Raw genomic sequence first — 23,946 nt, forward strand, 5'->3', positions numbered from 1 at the left:
TGTTTTTTAAAAAGCGAAAGATGGAAGCGCACGATTCGAATACTTTTCAAGAACTTTAGTAAACATCGTAATCATGGACAAGTTAAGGGCATGCATATTACTCCTGCAACCGAAAACTATGAGAGATAGAGTGTCATTCAACCATTACATCTTGAGAAAGGTAAATTCTGAATTCCATATTAAGACCTAGCTTATACTTTTTGCGTTGAGGACAGTGGAAGTGAATTGTAGCTATTATTAGTGGTTTGTGTGCAATATATCTACAATTTACTAATACTTTCGTTATGAATTGATTAGTTAGCTACTAAAGCGAAAGTCAGCGCTGTTCTTGATGAGATTGTGACTGAGGATTGTAACCCGAAGCGTCATCCTGGCATTTTAAAGATGAAACCTGTACAATTACCTAATTCAATTGTGAATGCCATAGTCTCCGTATTAAAAGGTAGGTTATAGTTAGAACATTACTTCTCTGCTTGCCTTACTTTCGAGAAAATGCCCACGGTTGTGTCAGAATTATGTATGCCTTGCCGGCGACTACTCCACCTCTCAATTATTTATCGGTTACGGTGATTTTCTGTCGTGTCTTAACTCCTTCTCCAGTCCACTCGCTTGTATCAGATCTATTTCTATGTTATACTTGCTTTTCTGTTGGCATTTAATTCTAAAATCATGTATTTGCGGAGGGTAGAAAATAGCCCAACGATTATGGTAGTCCGTGTCCGAAGCTCTGTGTTCATGTATTTACAGTGGGCAATCGGCTAAAGAGGAACAGTTTATGTTGAGAATGTGACTATAGCATCAGAGATTAGAAGAATTGAGAGTCTGCCATCGTAAAAAAAATCCTAAAGCCACTAAATTTTAACATAATTTAAGGGTGTATTTTCATTAACTCTTTTTGTGATGGAAAATAATGGCAAATTTAATCAACGTTGGATTAGGGTATGGAGTCTGAAAAGTAAACAATCTCAGTCGATTTAAATTCCTAATTTGCATGCATGCATTTATGGTAATTGTATAACCATACTTTTATTGTAAATTTATTATCCTAATATTACTGTTTTCACTTTCATATTTATGGGAAGAATTTGACTTGTATATTACATAGTATTTGAACAATTCAAAATAGCAGTTACCATAAAAATGTAGTAAAATTGAAATTTACTGCAGTTGAGAAAACAATTTTTGCAGCCTATATGTCGGTGACCTTTCCCATGGGCTACAATCTAGTCACAGTGGAAAGGGCTGTATATTCCAATGACCCCTTACTCTGGTGGAAGTAATTCTCACTTATTCTCACCCATGACTGATAGATAGAACCCGAAAGAAGTTAGTCCACATTAAGGTGTCACGTAAAGAAAATACTGCTAGAATGGATTTTATCTGGATTTGCACATGTCAAAAGTAGTATGGAGAACTTTGAACAGACAAGTGGAGGCAAAGGCAACAATTATTTTGGCGACGATCATTTTGGTTTCAAGAAAGATGAGATTCCGAGGCTCATTTGGTTGTACTCCATGTTTTCAGGGAAGAGATAGTTGGTAGGGTTTCCCACTTCCATTCCAACAGTGTTTTTCACGTGACACCATCACGTGGACTACCTTTCGTCCAGCTCCTACCCTTCGACCTATCTGACATGGGTGGCCCTACCGGGAATAATTTAGAATTAATCTCGTCAGTAGGGGTAATAGGAACGCGCAAGCCTTTCCACCGCGACAAGGTTGTAGCCCAAGGGAAAGGTCTTGAGGATTGCAAGTGCATATATTATCAGTCATGTGAACCTGTCATTGTTTATGTGTAAGATGTAATTCTTATTCTCAATGATTGGGTAATTTCTTTGCAGGCATGTTATGATCCGGACCTTGGTCCATTACTTTCTAGAATCAATCTCTATTAATTTTTGTACATTTTTTCATGATTTACTTGTGTATTCTTTATCTACTCTAAAAATGATTTTACTTGTTAGTAACCTTTTATGTATATTCTTAACATTTTTATGCTTTAATGATTAACATTCATTTGTGTAGATCAACCTATCAAAGCATTATTGACTGATGCTTTAGCATTAAGAAAGTATTTGTATACCCGGAAGCCACCAGTGGAATCTATGGAGTTGAAAGCAAGACAGTTAGAATATGCTCAAGAAATAGAATCAGAGGGTAAGTTGAAAATGTATTTTTAAGCACTGCTTGAATGTTGAAAAATTAATGGCTCTTAAAAATGAAAGAATTATTCTAACTTTTTTTTGTTTTGTGTGTAATTATTTTATCCTTGTGGTTTCATTCATTGAATTCGATTTTTCATTCTGTTAACAGATAAAATTGATGTGACATCATTGACTGAGGAAGAGCAAGAACGATTGATGCAGGTTAGGGGAACAAAATTAAAGAATTTATTAGCTCAAAGAATGTATGTTTGGAAAAATATTGATTATGATGATTACATGAGTAAGAAATATCTGATTGCTAGAAGTGCAGCTAATTATGCTGTTCTCATGAAAGTTTTCAATGAGCTGAAAGTTAAGGATCCATCATTCTGTCCTAAAACACTACTTGATTTTGGATCAGGAGTAGGAACTGTGACATGGTAAATTAAACTTCCCCTTTTTATTTATGATGCTAAAAATTATATTCTTAAGGTTATGGTTCTTTTATTTTAAAAGTGAATTTTCTCAAATTTTCATTCATGCTTCAATTCATCATCATCATAATTCTACAATTTTAAGATTGGTTTGACGCAGCTCTCCATTCCTCTCTCCTATCTGCTAGCCTTTTCATAGCGACATACTTCTCCTCTTTGACATCCTTTATAACCTTTCCTATGTAACTCATTCGAGGCCGTCCCTTTCCCTTCCTCCCTTCCACCTGTCTTGCTACAATTGTTTTCATCAGGTCATCATGCCTCATAATGTGGCCAACTAAGTTGTTGCATATTCTCCTAAAGGTTTTTAGAAGACTTCTCTTTTCTCCCACTCTTCTTAGAACTTCAAGAATTATTTGGCTATTTTTGGATTACCGTATATGTCTGAATATAGTCCACCCTTTTTTCCAAAAATGCCTGTGATAAAAGTAAAGAGGGGGACTATATTCATACCCATTTTTTAAATTTTTTCCCGAAACTCGAGCCTCAAAATTAGGGGGGGACTATATTCAGAGGGGGACTATATTCGGAGGAATACGGTAATTTTTAGGTTTATGTATGTGAAGTGTAATTTGTTGGGGGAATTATTCTTTTTTCTAATGATGTAGTATTGATACCATGTACTGATATAGCCTTTTTCATCTACTGTACCTTTATTTTTAAAATAATTATGTCAGATTAAAAATATTGCTTTGGGATCAGAATTTCTAACCATGTATTTACTACCCTGAGTTGAGTAAGAAATACTTTACTTTTTTAGGGCTACAAGAAGCTCATGGAATACTGTTAAGGAATATTTTTGTGTGGATAAATCTAGTCATATGAATGATCTGGCTGACTTAATCCTTCGAGGTGGTGATATAAATAATGAACTACCTTCTGCTGGATTTTTTTTCCGGCAGTTCCTTCCAACTTCACAAACGGTAATGACCTTATTTTTTATATTCCCATATTTTTTATTTGCATTAAAAAAATTTAAGTTTTTATGTTCTAAACCACTTTAAATATTTCTACATTTAATTTGTTTAGTTGAAGTATGACCTGGTTGTCTCTGCCTTCTCTCTTTTGGACCTGCCCACATCAAATAACAGGCTGCAAACAGTAATGAACCTATGGAATAAAACTAGTGGGTACATGGTTTTAATTGAAGATGGCACTATGGCTGGTTCAAGGGTAAGAATTGTTCTTGCGAAAAATTTTCAAATTTCAACTGTGAAGGATTTCATAAGTTTTTGAAGACTATCCTTTTGTTCTTCAAGTTCTAACTTTTTCTCGAAACAATGCTACCAAGACAATTACTGATTTAGTGATGGGACAATTGCATGCAACTATTTCCCAAAAATTTCATACCATCAATGATGCTATGTAGAGAGTATTCCAATAAGGGCTGGGCAGGGGGCCAGGTTGGGCACCACCTTACCTGGGAGAATTTTCTAGACCTGGACGTTTCAACCAGCCTGGGAAGATTTTTGCCTGACCTAGGTGTCTTATTTTTCTAGAGAGTTGCCTTAAAAGTTTAATCTTACATATTGCCCCTGATCTAAGTCTTAAGAATTGGTTTATAAACACCTTGCACTGCAAGCATTTTACAATTGTATTCATTAAATCCCCCTCTCCCAATTAATGTATATATGTGTAGCCCTACCTGCCAATCAGTCTACCCCCTCCGGCCAATAATCCTGGCTATAGCCCTGATTCCATTTACTGGCGTGCATGTTTAAAATACTTTGGTCATACTTTAAGGCCTCATTTACAACATTCCTCATTTTCACATTTTTGTAAATACAGTGAAACCTCTGTTCACATTCACATCTGACTTAAGGAAAGTACATATTCAATTCGCTATCAGAATGGTATGCATTTGTATGAAGATGGGGCCTCCAGTGTACAGACACTCCCACTTGCAGACAAGGATGACTTTTTGTCACAATTATTCTTTTATAAGGACTCAGTCGCCATGGGTTTTCTCACCCATCTCTCAAAAATAAAATATTTTCCTAAAGAAATAGTGTTTATGAATTGCTGGGGTAAAAGTAGTGATAATGGTCAAACCAGTGAAGAAACAATGCGCATACAGATTAAAGGATTTCTTTCAGCTGCATTATGTTCCTACAGTATAATATTTCCATGGTGAAAAAAGTATAAAAATGAGGTTATCTTTGGGTCACCTCCAACTTTCGGACACCTCTCACTTGTGGACAGATTTTCTAGGACCATATTTACTGTAAGTGAGAGGTTTCACTGTGTACATATTTAGAGTTTGAGTTGACTCTTAGCCTTTCGGAATATTAATTGGTGTTTACTTAATATTTGAGTCTCAACCTCAGGTACATTGAATGGAATGTATAAATATATAATCATTTGGTAATTTTTCTTGTTTATTGATCTTTCATTTCAAATCATGCTTATGTAGGCAGCTGTTTTTAACCTACAGGTGACATGACAAATAAATCTAAGCCAGTTCCTACTCCCTCAATATCAAATCAGTCTTTTCAACAATGAAAGTATGTGTGGAATATGAATTGTAATGATGAATCTAGGTAAACATGTACTGAAATTATGAAGCTATTCACATTCTTCATTGGGGGAATTTAACCAGAAATGCGTAATTTTGCCAATTTGAGAAGCTGAGTGGTCTATACCAACAGTGTTTGTAGGATAGATATTAGATGCAGTAGATCCTTGATTATTTATCCTAGCTGATAGAAAAGCCAAAATGGAAAAATCGGTAGTGACAATTATTACTTTCTTGTTCATTTTCTCACCAATTTTTACTTTGGTTTTTATGTCATTTTCTAGATATTTCTAGAATCTTTTGTCTCTTTCTATGGTTAACCCTTTAGCTGCGGGAGCGTCAAAATTTTGCTTCCACTGTGTGCGGGACATGAGCGGGGAAGATATTTTTCCGTCGACCCTGGGCGTGTGTCTAGGAGGTAGTGGACCCTCATAATCCAGGACTGCCCACCCTACCCCCTGAAGACAGACCATGAATATATGTCCTTGGTATTTACGCAGGAACAGAAGACCCACCACCAATAGTATAAGAAAGAGAGACCAATGCATTCAAAAAGTTTTCCCAGCTAATGGACAACAGCAAGATAAATAAACTCCTAGGAAATGCAAGGATTCGTTGGAATTGTTTTCATCGTGAGTGCACCGCAGAGAGCAGGGAGCTCTCTATCTCGGAGAAGGGATCGGGTAGCGCTCCCCGCGGTGAGGGTACCCAGTCCTCGAAAGATGCCTTTGTGCTCTCTGCCACTAGGTTGGGCCGAGTTCAAGCAACCACGGAAAGGACGGCAATAAAATCTTAAGGAAAGGCTGCCAGTGGTAAGAAAATCTGGTCAAACATTGAAAAACATTTTCCCCTTGCTCACCATGCAGACCGTTTAAAAGCGTTCCCACAGCCTAAAGGTTAAAATGCTTGTTTTGAGGTAGGGAAGGAGAGATGTGGAGGGCAGTTAATTGATAGTTGGGGACATTTAGCGAGGATTGACTAGGGAATTGACCTGCAGATAATGAAAGGTAAATCCATGGGTCCTTGTAGGACCCCTCCCCTCATTAGGTTATTCTTAGCCTCCCCCCCAGAATTTTACAAATAAAAACTGTGGTGGCCACGCATCGTACAGGGTGGATATTATTCACCTGCAGCCAAGCCGCAGCACAGCATATTTGGCCCAATTTATAAAATTTCCAGCCAAACCATGGGTTAATCAAGGCTCTAGTGCAATTTTGTGTTAGCAGTATACTTTGGAATTAAATGGTTTGTTTCTGACGGATGAGCTCAAATTTCTTTTTGCTTTACCTTAAATAAATCATTCTTGTTTATTTTTTTGTTCAAGTAACTAATCACTAAAATTTTTCTTGATTGTAGGTTATTAATGAAGCTCGTGATTTCCTCCTGGAGTTTGGAAATAGCTCAAAAAATATAGCAAATGTTGCTCTTCATATTGTTGCACCTGTGAGTTTGAACTTGGTACTATTTGCATGTATCTTTGTTTTCATTGGTAATTTATCACCTCTAATTAGCTTTTATCGTGTATACATGATGAAATATGGTGTTATGTTGAAAATTAGTTCTAGACTTACCTTTTTACAAGCTGTGCCTCCAAATATCAATATTGTGTAAATCATAGTCTCAGGTTATTTTGTATCTTTTTTAGTGTCCCCATGATCTCCCATGCCCCAAGGTTAAAACGAAAAAGCCATGCACTTTTCCTGTTCAGTTCTTAACTCTTCCTATTGGACAAGGTGAAGAAAACAAAGCAACCTTATTTTCATATCTAGTGATAAAAAAAGGTAACATATTCTATATAATATTTTTCAAGAAAAATTGGTCAATGCTAAAAATGAATGGAAATTTTTTTAAATGTATGTTGGAAGATTTATGATATCAGTGTTGGACAATTTCGTTTGAGTGTATGGAATGATCTTAATTTTGTTTTTTTTTTCCCGTAGGCATCAGGCCAGAAGATGATTTACAATGGCCAAGGCTAGTTCAACCAGTTCTTGTGAGATCGAAGCATACCATCTGTCGAGCATGTTGTTCAAATGGGCAACTTCAAGAAATTATTTTCACCTCTTCAAAGCATGGAAAGTTAGTTTTTAGTTTTAATATTTATCGATCGCCTAGTGTATTCTCTTTACAAGCACAATTATAAGGTCCATTTTTCACTATTGTTCCATAAATCTTGGATCATTAAGTCTTGCATTTTCACTTTTACTTGGGATGATTGTTACTCAAGCACAATATCAACGTTGTGATGGAAATTGTTCTCCTGCCATAGTATTTTTAATGTGTATATTATCGATGATAGCTGTAAAGTATAGAATTAACCTAGCGAGCTATGGAACAGGTTATGCACCCATGAAATTTTAGCGAGGCAGAATGACATTTAAGGGCATGGAAGTTTTACAAAATCATGGTCTAGAATAAATATTGGGGTAAGTATGGGCCACCCGCCACACATGTGATCTGCTGGAAATAAATGTCTAACTCTGCTCGTTTTTTTCTGAATTAATTCCCGGAGCATTGATGTAGAACACAACTCCAAGGTTAACTGAGTTGAATATAGAGTTTTAGTCTTGGCTAAGTTTTAATATGAGAGCACTGCTGATGTTTTACACACTTAATATGTTGTAATTTTATGATGTTGAGTAATACTTCCTTTTTTCAGGTTCATGTACCATTGTGCTCGCTCCAGCAAGTGGGGTGACTTGTTACCAGTTAAGGTTTCCGTAAATGAGTCCGAGGAATAAACCTCTCCATTAGGTCAATATGACCTCACATTTTAGACCTCTTTCTGCGTAATTGAACATCATGTAAATTAATGTTTCCTTGTCTACTTCTCATTTGTAAATAAATATTGACATTTTCTCGTGAAATTGTTTCTTGATGAAACCCATGTAAAAACCTACCATTATCTCCTCGAGTCCATGTGTCCTACACGACCAGTGTTGTAATGATTCAATAGCCTCTGATTATATGTACATGTTTGGCACAATTTCATGGACTATCGTCATATTAATGAGAGTAATAATGACTTCATACTTTTCCTGACAATGTTCATTTAAGACAACCAGTTTTGACAATTACATTCTAGAATTCGTTAAAATTTTGGCTGTCTTGAACAAGAATCATCACAAGAGCCAGTATAAAAATGTATTTTTCCAAATGCAATTTCCCAAACATATAATATGTATGCCACCAGTCCATGAAGTAAAGTTCGAAGATCAAATTTTCATGAAAATGCTACATACTTCAGTCCCTCAGTGAAATCTCTCTCACGAAAATCTACATACACATTTCAAATCCAAATATGACCTCCACAGAACAAATTATACCACACGGCTTTCAGTTGTACCAAAAATAGCACCAAACTGATTGTTTCCAACACCCTCATAAATCCTAGTAAAATGTTTCAAAATTACTTAATACAATCAGCATGTGGCTTTATCATTTCCTATTAAATAAGACAAGTTTCTTTTTACAAAGAAATTGGTGGGAAAATCATGGTTGACTATCATTGGTATATTACTTCACACAATCTATAAATTCATGTGATGTATTTTGAAATTCACATTATATAATTGCTATTGAAAAAAAAATTCCCTTGACTGGGAATTGCATCAAACCACATACATTAGGCTTGCAATGGCACTGCACAGAACACTATGATTATCTACTATTGCCGTGAAAATGTTAATAGAATGTCATAAACATCCATAAAAACATCAAATCAAAATCATTAGAAAGGGAAAAAAATGTTAACACAAAACAAGCACAGAATACAGCTAGTCCCTGCTTTTGTCTCTCTTATCATCATTTTCCAAGGATACCAAGGCAATTTGGCTCTGCAGAGGAACTGCTCCTTTTTTTTCAAGTTTTTAAAAATGTAATCAAAAGAAAAAAACTATTGAAGCATCATTTTCTACCCTGCTTTCCCAGTGATAACCTGATATAACATTATTTTGAAAAAGGGTATAAATCATTTAAACCAATCAAAATGTAACACAATAAAGAAATACAAGGAAAACTTTTCATTTTTTATTTAAATTACTGCAAGCTTATAATAAACGTTTTTGATGTTATATACACTGTTTTGAGCTGACAAATTATTGCAACATCTCATGGGATAAAATTAAGGAAAATGCCAAGTTATAACATTTTTGTGTTACAACTAATAATTTTCTAATACACAATTTCATTAATGCATACATCTGAAAAAGAAACAATTTTTGGCAATATGTTAGCATATGATCAGTAAATTAATATTGGAATTTGAATAGTTGAATTGGATATTCTCATATATTGTCAGGAATATTTTACCTCAAGCAAATTTAAAAATAAAAAGGACAGGATAAAACATTCACACTAAATGTTATATGATAGACATTTTTCCATGCAAAGGGAAAAACTTATCAAAGTAACATTTGGTCAAAATGCAGAAGTACTACACCCTAGGAATAATAAGCAAAATATTTCTTAAGCACACTGTAATAAAAGAACAAATTAAAAAAAGCACACAATCTTGCGTGATAAATATTTTAAAACTTGTTAAATTACAAAGTCATCCATACTGTGACAACATACTGCAGCCTCTCTTAAATTTAGTAGCAAACTGGAGGGAACATAATGGTGAATAACAATTAACTCCTTCAAATTACTATTGCAACACTATAAAAATTAACCACTATATTTGTCACAAAAGTACTCATGCACTGCACCATGTTTCCAAGAATAGCTCAAAATGTACAACTCCGTAGCACACAAGGCTTACATAAAATATCTGTAATAATATATTCAGTACAGCAAGAAACAATCCTTCCTTTAATTTATAATACTAATGGAGATTGATAGGGTACAATAACATGACCTAAATTCTCCACAATTATAAAGTTGCATATTTCCTTTGTTAGCACATGAAAAGAAGAGGATGCAAAAACATCAAAGGGATTGCAAAGAATATATCATGGGAAAGTAATAATACTTAGTGCTTATTGAATTATGAAGAATGGTATAGATTTGAATAATCATTAAAAAGTTTGACCTTCCATCCATACTTTTGAGGGTGAAATAATTTCAAGATAACTAAACATTTACATTCCATTAAAGACTATCCATAACAAAAGAAAGCAAGGAATGTGAACTGGAAGGTATTAACATAAAAATATATAACGAATGCTCATCTATAGGTTACATTTTTGTGTTAAAAGGTGGTCTTGCAGCACAAGTAATAGGTGAACGGTGTGCATCACAATAACTGATATAACAGAAGCAACTGCCCCTATTCCCATTTGCCAAAATTCCTGAAATATTTTCTTTTACACGTCATGAAGGCGTGAGTGGATATGGGATAGAAAAGAGAGAGCTCTCAATGAACAACTTTTTTTACAGCTAGCAAACATTTCAGTACTCCTCTTCATCATTTGGTTGGTGCACCACATCCCCATCATCCTCAGGAGCAGCAAATCCATCCTGGAAAGAAAATTTAAGTCTCACTACTGCTTCTTGTACATCAATAACTGATACTACTGTTCAAGAAAGTATACACTTATTCCACTCCAGGCCTTGTGCTTAAATTCAACAATCTGACTACCAATGGTGGCACAAAGGTCAGTGATGTTATTTTCCAAGATATCTACTGGAATGACAAATTCAAAACTCCACTATACAGAAAAAACTAGCACTACCCAGCTTGTAATGTAATTTTGCATCAACAAATGTGATATTTCATGAGATCATTATTTGCCTGAGTGTATAGTCTGGTATTTTAAGTCAGCATCAACCTTGTCATGAATTGTATTTGGCGCATCAATTGCTTATGCAGCACAGCAGAACAGAAACTTTTGATGTAAAGCCGTTGAGTATTAAAGATGCAGAAGGTTGCAAGTCCACATTAAAGTGTATCTGTTAAAATTGTCTCATAATGAGGTAACCACAAGTGGTGGTGATATTCAAGGAGGGAGTTGAATGTACGAGGATGAACGAGTCTGATGGAGGTAAGAAAATTGGTGAATGGAGAAATTAGATCTTCAGATACATCAAAATAGGACTTGCAACTTCTCCTAAACTTCACTGTGTTGAATAATAATTTAAAAGAACTAAATGAGTTTATATTTAAAAACTCTCACAACCAAAGCATTCCACAATCTTTAAATAAATACATTTATTAACTTGTACCCAATAATCCTAATAAAAAAGCCTTAATGTACTTGCTCTCTTTGCTGTGCGAATGCATGCATTTCCATTGAACGTCTGGAATTATGCTGACGTACTTGCAGGATTAATCTGAACAACATTGCTATCCACTTCATCATGGTGAACCCAGCCCAAAGTTAGGAGCAGTAGAACATTACTTTTTTTAATAAGCATAGCAGACATACATTTCCACTTACTTCAGTAGCATAAAGAATATCAAGAATCTTCGTCACCAATGAATTGTCACCTCCTTGCACCTCATTCTCCTGGCACATGACTTCTATGTCTCTCAGCTTGCCAAAATAAAAGTCCCTTTCCTTTTCTAAGCCTTCAACAGTAAGCTTCATGTCCAGCAGCTATTGAGTGAGAAAGAAAATTTGTAATAAATCCCTCTCAGCTTCACAAAAATTGTGTCAAAACCCATGTTAACTTTGTTATCCTACCTCAGCAGCTAATTCTTCCACTCTTCCATTGTCTCCTTTCTGGTTTGTTCTCATCTGGGTAGTTCTGGGATTTGCCTGTGACTTTGGAACTACATCAAACCAAAAAGAAATGTGATTGAATTAATTAAATTACCAGTAATAGGGGCACTAAGAAATTAAATTACATAATATGTCAGACAAAAATTTATCAATTTCAGAGGAATTTAATTTATAAGATCTTCAGCACAAACTTCAAATGATCACCATCAAATTATCTTTAAAATATAGATTTCCACAAACAAAATCCCCAGTGAGAACTGAAACCAAAGCTAAAATATCACGAATTACCGACTTCACATCCAACACCAACATGCAATATTAGTGCTCTACATGCAAAATGAAATGCTTCACTTAACGGTAGCCAGTATGTAACTATAGAATTTTCAAAAATATCACCAAACAGCATTAGGTTTCCATTAAGCACTTGCTTAGCTGCTCTTAATTACCAACTCTTACTAAACTGAATCATTTCTATTTAGCCATACATGCCCACTATTAAGTTATAAATTATAAAAATCACCAACTCAAAACTTAAGCCTTAACAATAGCCTTAAACCTCTAGGCATACCAAGCAATAGAAAAAGTGATCACCAATATCACAGATAAAGATTGTACAGAAAACTTTACACAACTAACTTCAATGTTTGATTTAGTAGGCTGAATATAATTTATATCTTAAGAGAAGTAAATTTTCAAATTAATACCAAAATACTGAATAAAAATGAAAAAAGTTATTAATATTTGGTGTGCATGAATTTTTTAACTTGAACATTACTCAAATTTGAACTACTATGTACTTGAAAGCTCACACATCAGAAAATTAACTTTATAGAGAGAAATAGCAACTGATTTCCAAAATAATTTACTCCTATGTGCACTTGAACTCTAGTTACTTGTAACAAATCTGCATCAAGCTCAAAGCTTTCTTTACCAACCTCTTACTATTTTATCATTGATCAGGAAACTTTCATTTGCAAGATAATTAAGAGTGAATTGAAAGTAATGCAAAAAGGTGAGTAGTAAAGCTAATCAATTTCTAATTTCTTTTGCTAGAGTGCATCGTCTGTCATGTCAGGTTTGAAACAAGGAATGAGACTTTATTAAAATACTCTGGTTTAAAATACCATCAAAATCAATAGCTCATTTAACATTTAACGCATTTACAATAGCTAAATACAGAAATGCCACCAGCAGTAGTTGTATCTCCCGATACCAAATGATGCTGAGGCTCAAAGATCACACCTTAAATACCACACATTGAAGATTAATGTTTAAAATATTAATTTAAAAAACTTAAGAAAAAAAAGTTTACTCACTTAAGACATCACCAACAGAATGCAAATCACCAACTAAGCAAACAACACAACTTACTACAAAGAACTTATTAGTTAGGGAGGATAAGCTTCACTGAATGACATCACAGAAAAAATGATCAAACATTTTCAGGAAAATAGCATCATAAAACAGCCCTCACTAGGAATGCCTTGGCAAAATAGAATTCTCTGGCACTCGTCAAAGAATGTAGTTATGGAAATTGAGTAAGGTGAATTGATGACTGTCTCTCGTGACGAGGAGAAACAACATGGCACTTGTGATAGGTGTTAGTTTGGTAAAGCATACATTCCCATTCAAACAGCCCACTATAAGGTAATTTTTTCAATCTAAAAAATGTTCTTAAAGTTACGTAAGTGATATGAGAAATGGGATTGTAGTTGTGAAAGATTCCTATGGAAAAGTGGTTTTCAATTCAATGGTAGTAGGTGGATTTGCAAGATGCTATTATTAGAGTAATGAATACCTGAGTGAAGTCAAGTACATAAAATGCAGGCTGAAGGAAAACTGTCCCCATTTGTCTGATGAAAAATTTATGGAATCTTTAAAAATAGGATGTGCTTAAAACTTCACAGCAAGTAGAGAGCTTCACTGTACTTATAACCCCTAAGGTCATTGACAGAACTTTGGACACCCCACTCATGCCTCACTCAACAGGATACTCAAAATGAATACACATCGTGCATACGTAAGGAACGAACAAAATGAAAGAAAGCTCAAGCAAAAACTGTCATTCAGTGTTTGAAGAAAAATAGAATCCCAAATAAAATTCTATGAGCAACTGTTACCTCAATAGGAAAAAGACTGCCACCCAACAAGTATTTTCAAATATCAAATAACACCACTTACTAAGTTGGGTTATCCTGTCATCAAAATTAATATTTGAATTACTAGAAAAATATGCCAATTACTTTAGGCAGAATAACTCAGCCAAATAAAGATATAGTTGATGTAAGGAAATAAAAAGAAAATCAGTAAGTGAAAAAGAGTGCCAACTCAGATACAAACATCATTCATCTCAAGATAGGACACCACATATCAGTAATACTTTATTAAAATATGCATTAATGAACCATTACTAATCAAGTAATCCAAAAAAAAAACATAACCCCAAAAGGAAGAAAACTCAAATATATCATGAAAATTCACCCGATCGTGATGCTGGACGTGTCATTGGTGTTACAGTGGCAACATTTCCTGCAGAAGGAACTGTACCACAATTGAAGGTTGAATTGGCATCCCTGTTCCCTGTAGGTATTGCTTTCTTGAGACCAGATTGCTTAAGGCCCTTGGGAGCAGATGCCCCACCTCCCCCTAGAGTCTCACAGTTTCGCATCGCCAGTGCATCGTACTCCAATCCACTGTAGTTGGCATCAAAGAACTTCTTGAACCACTGAAGGAACTCAAAGTTGTCTTGGAAACGCCCTTTCACCAGCCGGTCAATTGGCACTATCTGAGAGGTGATATGACAGGAGGGGGTCAGGCTTGGTGTTTTCAAAGCAAGAGAACAAACAGTGAACCAAATTTTCCATGCAAATGGGCCACCAATTAAAAATCAAGAAAAAATACTCAAAAGCCATGGACACAATCAAATTAACAAAAACATTTTCATTAATATTAATTACGTAAGGGTATATGTACAGTTGCACAAGTCAGTAGGAATGTTCACCGGTTCATAACCATAAACATGGGATAATAAAAAGTAGCTAGGACTAACACAGTTTATGATAGAGAATTAGGATAAAAAAACAAGCAATAGAAACACAAGGAATACATATTTACACACAAGAACGTATCAGATAAGAAAAATAAAGTCATACATCTCTAACATGAGGAATACAAAAAAAATTTCTCACCAAACCCAAGTCACACTAAATGCATACAATATATTTAACAAAGCAAGCTAAAAAATAAATGTTGGTAATTTTATCATTAAGCAGGCATGAAGCCACAGCTTACCATCAGCATATGCATTTGATACAGCATATCTTGTGGTCTAATATCAAAATGCAAAGAAGGCAAACAAAACCATTAAATTCAATTGGCATTACAGGTATAATAGTGCTTCAGAAAATTAAAATCCAGCACATGGTATGAAGTGCAAAAAAAATGTGTGTATATAGAAGTTACAGCATACTAACTTAGCATACTATTAATAACAACATTTTGTGAAAGCATTACATTTTAACACATTAAGTGAAATCGGCTAGCACTGCACGAGCATAGGTGGAAGTGACACATTTGAAGTTTTATGCTGTCTTAAAATACGGTAAAATATGAATTGTTTAGTTGAACCCATTAGTCCATAGAATAATGATTTGAAACACAGTTATACACAAAAACCTTGGACAAGTAACCAACACATCACATTCATAATAGCCAACCTTTAATGGAACTTGGGAAATTCTTTTTAAAAATCCCACATTAGAACAATTACAAAATATGTACAATCAACAAGTCAACCAAAAATATGGCTTCTATTCACCATTAACCATGGACTGAACATGAAAATTTAAACATCACAAACAGATTTCAACTTCATTAACCCGAAGTTCCCATCATATGCTGTATATTTCTAACAAAATAGACTAAAAAGCAGAGAAATTTAGATCTGAAAACAATATATTCAACCCATATCCAGAAGCCATGATACATTACAATGGCAAAAACAGCAATTGGCACAATAAAACAGCATGGGACGCATTAAGTCCCCAATTACTTAGTCTTTTATACTTAAGGTCACATGTACATTCTGAAATCCAATGAAAAGCAGTTTCTTTGGAGAAAAAGTGAAGGTAAAAGGAATTGCGCTTGAATATTAACGGAGGTATATACCATCCTGACAAATTACCTTGCTGATTCACTCACATATTAAAAAGTAATGAAAAAAGGCACTTGTTTATATATTCATAATAATTAGTTATATATTGTATTACAGCATTAATTAATGACACCCAGTTCTAGAAAACACCAGATAGGCGAATGAATGTATTTTCAGCTTTTTAAATCTGTACTTCTTTTGCATAATGGTCCATAATTTTTTTAGTAGAATTCTAACCATATGACTGGAAATAATTAATCGCCAAATGATATAATGATTGGGAGAATCTAATTTTTTTAAACAAATTATTATCTGATCAACAGTTCTCACTAATATTAACTAATGAGATTAAACCAAAGACAAATGCATTAGAACTATAAAACCTAGTAATCTCCAAGCCTAATAATCCATTCCAATTTTTATTCTAACAATTTTCAAGCAACCACAATAAATCCAGAATTAGTATGTGCTTAACTTTCTGTAAAAATTTTAATAATCTCCAGAACCTAGATTGGTATATCTATCTTCTCCAGATTTAATACATTTTAAAAGTAACAGATACCCTGAGGAAAATGGTTTCAACAAGAGGAATGACATCACACCCACCATTTTCACACAAGCAATTTCCTTACAAAGATTGTGTACTTAAATTTCTTGAACCCAAGACTAAATGACTGACTACATCCCACCTTGTTATGGATAAAAACTAATCATTTTTACAATGTCTGTAACTTAAGCATTAGGAAAAATAGCCATCTAGTATCATACACCTTAAACAAAAAAGTTACTGTAGCCCAGAACTTTTTGTACTTTTCAAAGTATGTACACACTTGACTTAAAATACAGAAAAGCCCAAAAAATATAAATATTTGATTGACGCATCCTTTGAAGAACAGAATTCAATTCTTAAAAATCAAGTAACATTTTTTAAGAACCCAAGCTTTCCACATTTAAAGTCATTCTTTTCAAAATACTTGATTAAGCACACAAGACAAAAATTAAAATTAAACTTGGCTCAAAAACAAATACATACAGGCCCTTCCCCAATACTTCATACTTTTGAACTTCTAATACAAATATCTCTGGCCATTCATTTGATTAAATAACCTAGAACTTGATTAATCACTCTATGGCTCCCATTTTACTTCTAACTCTGATGGCTTGACTGATGCTTTTGAATATCATATTGCCTCTCTGTAGCATGCGTTTTCCCTCCATCCTAACCCTCTAGTTTACCATGGTATAAGCTATCAAAAATCTCCCTGTACATCCCCTATTACAAGTACGCCCAAACCAGTAACGGCGTCTAAATCATAAAACCTACCAGAAAATATTGTATCCCTTGGGTTGGCAGTCAAAACAGAAGCTGAAGAGAGTTGGTTATAAATAACTAGTCCTAAAACAGAACCCAACTGCCTTCTCAGTAGCTCCTTGTTCCTAATCCCCATTCCCTGCCTTCATTTTCATTTTAATGTACTGCCAACCAACAATGTACGGCAGGGGAAAATCTCTCCTACAATTTGGCTTGGCTGATCAAACAATGAGTACTATATAGAACTCCCACCAGTCCAACCCTAACTGTCATTGGAATCTGTAAGCCTTATAGACCTCAAAGGGTAATAGCCTATCACAGTAAAAGAGGTTCCACTTTAATGTTTAATATCACTATTTAGAGGAGTTTAGTGGTGCAGCTGGCATTTACTACAGTGTATCAAAAGGCCATAATTGGCACAAGTCTAATTTCAACACCATAACAAAAAAAATCAAAGGTATGGGGATGACAAACAATGAAGCCTTTTCATCATTTACCAGCCTGCCTTAGGGGTGCAGTTCGCGCCACAGGAGGCAAGGACACGGGCTGCACCACAGTAGTAGGGGGCACTTGAATAGGTGCATAAGCCGGGGGAGCAGCTGGCATTGGCTTTCTGGTTGCAGTCGCTGATGGAAGTGCCGAGGCCTGGAGATGCTGGTGGGCACCTTGTCCCAGAGGAAGGCCCCCACGACATTCATAAGCTTCATACTGCCGACCATCATAGTTGGCATCGAAGAACTTCTTAAACCATTGCAGGAACTCAAAGTTATCTTGGAAGCGCCCCTTGATCAGCTTGTCCACAGGTATAACCTATAGTGGTAATTGGGTTCGAGGCAGGGCACCAGCGTGCATAGCAAAAGGAATTCAGATGCAAGAGCAGGGAGATAGGCAACTTTAAGAAAGATGGATAATATTCACAGAGAAAACATTATGTGCTGCATAAGATCACTTAGGTACCTATGTAAAGCATGGCTTGGGAAGAAGTTATATTATAACAATAAATTACTCTATCAAAATTTTAGTACAGATCAATACGAGATTTGAAAATGTCACTCAGCAAACCACACACAAAATTTTTAAGTCCACTTTAAAATACTCAACACCCTAAAATAATAGAAGAAATTTACACCATTCCTTCCAGGATATGATGAAAATTTAGACCTATACAGCCAAATTTAATCATAAAACGGGACTTATGAACTAGGCATCCACCTGCATCTTAACATAGTACTCAAAAGAAATTTGCCATCAGTTTTCAATAGATGTTGTTATTGAAATATCAACTAACCACCTAACACCACCCCTACAAACAATTTATATGCAATTCTATTCAGATCCATACTAAAATTCCACAAGAATACAGGACTTGCACAACGTAAATGACATACCTTAGTAGTTTCACTTTCCTGGAAAAATTGTTTAGATGGCAGAAACCATATTTAAAAAGTGCCCAGAGAAATGGCAGGCACACTTTTGAAAAACCACACCATTGATTGTTGCATGGATTCTCTATTTATCACAAGTTATGCAGTGGAAACGTTCAAAGTATGACAAAACTACCTATGAGCAAGTCCAACTTGCAAAAAATCAATCCAGGATAATATTAGCCTCATTAATCTATACTAACACAGATAATTCTCAGCTAAAAGGCAACAAACAATCAAATTTTTTACCCGAATGAGTCACTACAAATTAACGTCAGCAACACGATACACCATTCTAATTCTACTTAGCATGCTACACTCTACAAAACTACAAAAATAAAATCCTACAGCTGGGCTTATGGAAGCAGCAAATTTCAAATGATTGATACACCCAACATTATTTCAAATTCACAATTGGGAATTCATAAATTATAGAACAACTAAAATTATTCATGATTTATTAGTTTAGCCATCATCTACAGATTAGAATGGTTCTATTTTGAATCTTATATTTATTGGTAAAAATAAACATAAGTTCCAGAAAATTATAAATAAATTTAAAACATGGTCCATTCCCGACAATAGTGAAATATGAAAATACAAACTTTCGTCTATTCAGTTTCCCTGAAATTAAAACATTAATTAAAATTTAGCATTACTATGACACCTTTTATCACTTGTTTATCATTCTTGGGCATAACATAACTACATTTATAAGCTTCTATTTTAAGCAATAAAAAAATACATATTATCCACAGGTTTGTCAAACGCGTTAGCAGATATTTATTTAAAAATGGAACATGACTCCATTTCTAAAATGAAAACAAACAGTCTTGGCAGTTATTCAGATAAAGGTATATGTATCACATTCAATTCAAGCGATGTGTAAGGCCAATTAAAAAAATATGCAAAAAAAGTGAAGGGGGAGAAATGCAAATGATATTCACACATATTGAATGTGCCAAATTCTGAAAATCACTGAATGAAATCTCAAAAATGAACACTTTTCAATATTTTATGGTACGGCTGATTCCTGCTAATTAAATGTTTGGCAAGTAAAGCAGACTCTCGTTAATACAAAAAACATTATTATGAAGTTCTCGTTTTTACGAAGCCAATTGTTCGTCCCGACGAAAAGGCTTATCCAATCTACAGTAAAAGAAACATTGTTATGAAATTATGAACTCAAGTTCCAGTCCCGGGGTTTATGAAGTGAACTTTATTACGATGTTCCACGGATAAGCAATGACGTTTGTACACTAAATAACGGCATTTTATAACACACAAAGGGCATTTTTAAAGGTGGATATACACTTCGCAACACCATAGTCATTGCACTACGTTTAAGTTCTCCTGGTGCACTGTGCCCAAGAGTGTCAATTATTGCTCTTTCTTCAGTAGGAGATACTTCGATACCCAAGCAAAATCAAATAATAAGCTTAGTTCCTGTGGAATCATGGTGACCTACCCATTACCGCTCGTACATTACAATTAGAACACCATCTTCTAAAGAAAATTCGATGTACAAATTTTGGAAGAACGACCATTCAAAAATTCGAGTATGCCCGAAATTTCAAATTTGGTGCCTTTGGAGTTGGCTGTTGCATCTAAGGGAGCCTTCATAGCTCGGCGTTGCGTACTTGGGGGCGGAGCTATCATTGCAGCAAGTTGGAGCCCTTCACAGCTATGCGTTGCAAAAACAAATGAAAGGCAAAAAGCATCAGCTCCTAAAAATCGACCTGGGTGCATATCATCTTATGATTTCGAGCCAAGCGCACAATATATATGTTGTTTTGTGCATTTTTACACAATTTCATTTCTTAAAATATTCTTCTTAACTATATATAGCATTTGAAATTAATATGGCAACCATAATGTTGATAATCATGCATGTAATGATGGCCGTTGCATACGCATAATTATGATCTTTAAATTTTATTTCCTAACTTGAAATATTTGAAAAATAGCTAATTACATACACTCATTGAACATTAGTAATGTGGAATGTTATCAGGAATATTTATTAATGATAACTGTTGCACAAACATTGTCCTCGTCATGTTATCTATATAGCTCCAACTGAGTAGATCATGAGGGCACAATTATTAGATATCAATTAGAATTTAAACGACCGTGGTCACCAACAAGGACCTCTCATGCTGTATTTAGCTTGTGATACCATTGACGGGTATGTGTTATGTTAATCTACACTCCTCAGTGATTGTAATCTTATTTAGAGTTAACGTTTATCCTATGTTTAGGAAAGATACGAAATATCTATGCTTAAAACTTCAAAATAATAGTAAATAATGAAATAAATAGCATTTGTAACACCCATAAGAGCTAATCTTGCATATTTGTATACCTAAGCTTCCCATAAACAAACACCAATTCAAAATCGTCAGCGTACTACCGCCTTGACGCAGAGAAAATCAAACAGGTTCAGTTTTTCTGTGATGACGCAGTGAGCTGGAGACATTATGTCATCAATACTCAAAGACGGGCTCTGATTGGCTCGCTAGCCGCGGCGTCAACGCAACGCCAAACTGTGAAGGCACCCTAAGTGTGGTGTAAAGGAACTCGCACTTTGGGGACTGCCTGAACGAAGTGCCAATTAAATCCATTGTGAAGTCTCCAAGTGTTCAGCTTTTGCCCGTTCTTCCTTACTGAGGACAGCGCATTTTATTCGGCTTCATCCACGTCGCACGAGTAACTAAATTAGTTCGTCAAAATCTTGAGTGTTTACAGAAAATTGTAATGCGGAGTTCAATTCTGAAGGTCAACCTCACTTTTCGATGCCTTGAGTAGGTTTATCAACAGAACAAGGTCTTGGAATGCTTGAAAGTGTGTATTTCTTCATTATTTAATCGCGTACATCATACACATGACCTGAAGCTATTCCGAAGTGCAACTAGAAGTATGGGAGATTGAAGAGAGAAGGAATTTTGGAAAGGTAAGTTTTTTTTTCGATGATTTCTAAAAGAAATGCTATCATAAAGTTCGTTATTACAAACCTCCACTTTTTCAGTCTCATGAACATCGTAATAACGAGAGTTTACTGTAATATGGTACATAATAATTTTTTCAGTAAAAAAGCATACTTAAATACCCTCCCAATGAACAGAACACCACAATTTTAAATGGGAATGAAACAAATTGTATTCATGTATATACAAGAAATGTTACCTCCAAGAGTAAATAAACTCACTATTTAACCATTTAAGCAATGATGAATTTTATTTGCTGAAAATTAACTACATATGTACTTATGAAAAATAAGAACAGATATATAGCAAAATCCTGATGTGAGGGACATAAATTAACCATATAGCCATCGGGATATCTGACAGAGAATCTTTATTTTTTTTCAATGACTCTGTAAATACATGCAACCAAAAAACTTAACTATGCCTCTATTAATGCTGTTACCTATTATACTGGCCTCATGAAATGAATCCCAGGCCATCCAATAGAGAGAACTTCTTGCTATAGAACAGCAGAGAGAAGTCTAATTCATCTAAAGGTCATAATGAGTTGCTTTGTAGGTGTGGTCAATGGTGCCTGCCTGAATATCAATGAGTGCCAGAGCCATTAATAACTCAATTCTCTTCTCGTCATACACGAGGTATTTGGGAAAGGACACATAACACTGAGCGATATTTTAGACAAGAGGCCATTTGCATTAAAATTCATGGCTATAGGGTGGTTTCCTATTATTTTTTTATTGCATTAATCGAAAGATTGTTACTCCTGGAGTGCGCATTTCACGCTCTTAGATTTCCGAATGACGATATCTATTTTTCGCAATTAAATGAAAAGTGAAATTTTTCAAGAGCGCGAAAACGCGAAGGCTATGTAGGAATGATGGGAAAAGTCCGTGAGACGTATTTCTGGTTCCAGCTGTCGGCGTTGAGGTGACCTTGGGGCGAGGCTTGAGCGCTGATACGACGCAGGCGCAGAGTACTCAGCTACCTGCTAGCAGGTAGCGCTTGGCTTAAATAAGGATTATTATTCCCCTATCAAACGAAGGAAACTTTCCGAACTTAGGTATTTTTAATGCGTGATTATTAAGAGATGTTTCCCTGAGCTCTGTGCCTCATGCATGCATTGGTAATCTCAGACGATGTAAAACTCCTATCTACTCGTGTAGAAACTAGGTCCCTGTGACATCACGTGGAGTGGAATCGCATGGGCACCAATCTGGCCTTTTTCAAATGAGGATAAAATTGACCATTGCCATTCGTCTAAACTGGTATTTCTAAAACCAAATAATTTGTATATTATGAATACACTAATGGTGGGTAACGAATCGCAATCAATGCCTTTCGTTTTCTTTGATGAAGGAAACTACCCTATCATCAAAATAATTATGCCACTCACTTAAAAGAAAGATTCACAAATTTTCCACTTTTAATTAACCTAGTTACATAACATGAAGTTACAGTTAAATAAAATTTGCCTAACTAGAGTGCAGTGGATTAAATCAGAAAGAAAACGTTGGCCCTAAACAGCCTTATCTGGAGCCAAATCATAGAAGATTTTATCAATGGATAAAATTATTTTAAAAATCCTTAATTTGTACAATAACAAATCAATAACATTGAAAATATCTGTACTATGAATTGCTTACTTAATATGCATTTGCAGTAAATAGAAGTAAGAGTTAGGCTTAATAAGAAGCTTTATGTAAATTTCTCAATCGTATACTGATAAAAAACAATTGAGACAATTATGAACATTTCTGAACAGCAAAGAGGAGTACAAAAAGAGCAAAAATCAGCTTTTAAGCATCATATGATTACCCTGCACTTCTTTTTTGCCATCTCATGTCATCTCTGCCGATACTGATGCCAACAAAAGAGAGATCAAAGGTCTTATGAAAACCAGTACATCTGGTCGTCAAGCAAACCTACACCTTTACTCATTTTGTTGACTAAGCTACGAAGAAACACTTATCCTTTCATTATCTCACCAAAATAATTCATTAATTTAAAAAAATAATATCATGAAGAATCATAGCACATGCCATCAAAACATTGGAATGCAACTGAGACACCTTGGCTGAATTATAAACATACAAGTAGTATGCATACTCTTCTTACATAAATGTAAAATAAATTAAAAAATCACGTAAGTTACACCACTTATGAATAACTCCAGAAGAGCTGAACCGTTTTAAATGACATTTGGTTTTTTGGATTGGTCTCAGTCCCAGATAACTGAATACTCATGAAAAAAAG

The 23,946-nt window shown here is 34.9% G+C and overlaps 2 protein-coding genes across 4 annotated transcripts in view; one reads left to right on the forward strand and one right to left on the reverse strand.

Annotated features, from left to right (window-relative positions):
• The first annotated feature begins 3 nt into the window (after window positions 1-3).
• Window positions 4-10,066, forward strand: LOC124164267 (methyltransferase-like protein 17, mitochondrial). Of its 2 annotated transcripts, none has more exons than XM_046541514.1 (10): window positions 4-160; window positions 298-442; window positions 2,025-2,156; window positions 2,313-2,583; window positions 3,398-3,560; window positions 3,667-3,810; window positions 6,509-6,595; window positions 6,798-6,933; window positions 7,093-7,231; window positions 7,812-10,066. In XM_046541514.1, the coding sequence occupies exons 1-10, from the start codon at window positions 74-76 to the stop codon at window positions 7,891-7,893; spliced, it is 1,386 nt and encodes a 461-aa protein (XP_046397470.1). In that variant the 5' UTR covers window positions 4-73; the 3' UTR covers window positions 7,894-10,066. The 2 variants fall into 2 exon arrangements, with proteins under 2 accessions (XP_046397470.1, XP_046397479.1); XM_046541523.1 differs by having other exon boundaries at window positions 71-160; window positions 302-442.
• The window catches only part of LOC124164289 (microtubule-associated protein RP/EB family member 1), a 19,709-nt gene continuing 4,931 nt past the window's right edge, over window positions 9,169-23,946 (reverse strand). Inside the window, exons 4-7 of one of the 2 annotated variants that reach the window (XM_046541546.1) lie at window positions 14,299-14,602; window positions 11,779-11,867; window positions 11,533-11,691; window positions 9,169-10,612 (exon numbers count right to left, since the gene is read on the reverse strand). In XM_046541546.1, the coding sequence (XP_046397502.1) occupies window positions 10,544-10,612; window positions 11,533-11,691; window positions 11,779-11,867; window positions 14,299-14,602 (621 nt within the window). In that variant the 3' untranslated portion in view covers window positions 9,169-10,543. Of the gene's footprint in view, window positions 10,613-11,532; window positions 11,692-11,778; window positions 11,868-14,298; window positions 14,603-17,779; window positions 18,093-23,946 lie in introns of both variants that reach the window. The other variant, XM_046541538.1, reaches the window with a different exon arrangement.

Source organism: Ischnura elegans, chromosome 1 (assembly GCF_921293095.1).
Source record: "Ischnura elegans chromosome 1, ioIscEleg1.1, whole genome shotgun sequence".
NCBI lineage: Eukaryota > Metazoa > Arthropoda > Insecta > Odonata > Coenagrionidae > Ischnura > Ischnura elegans.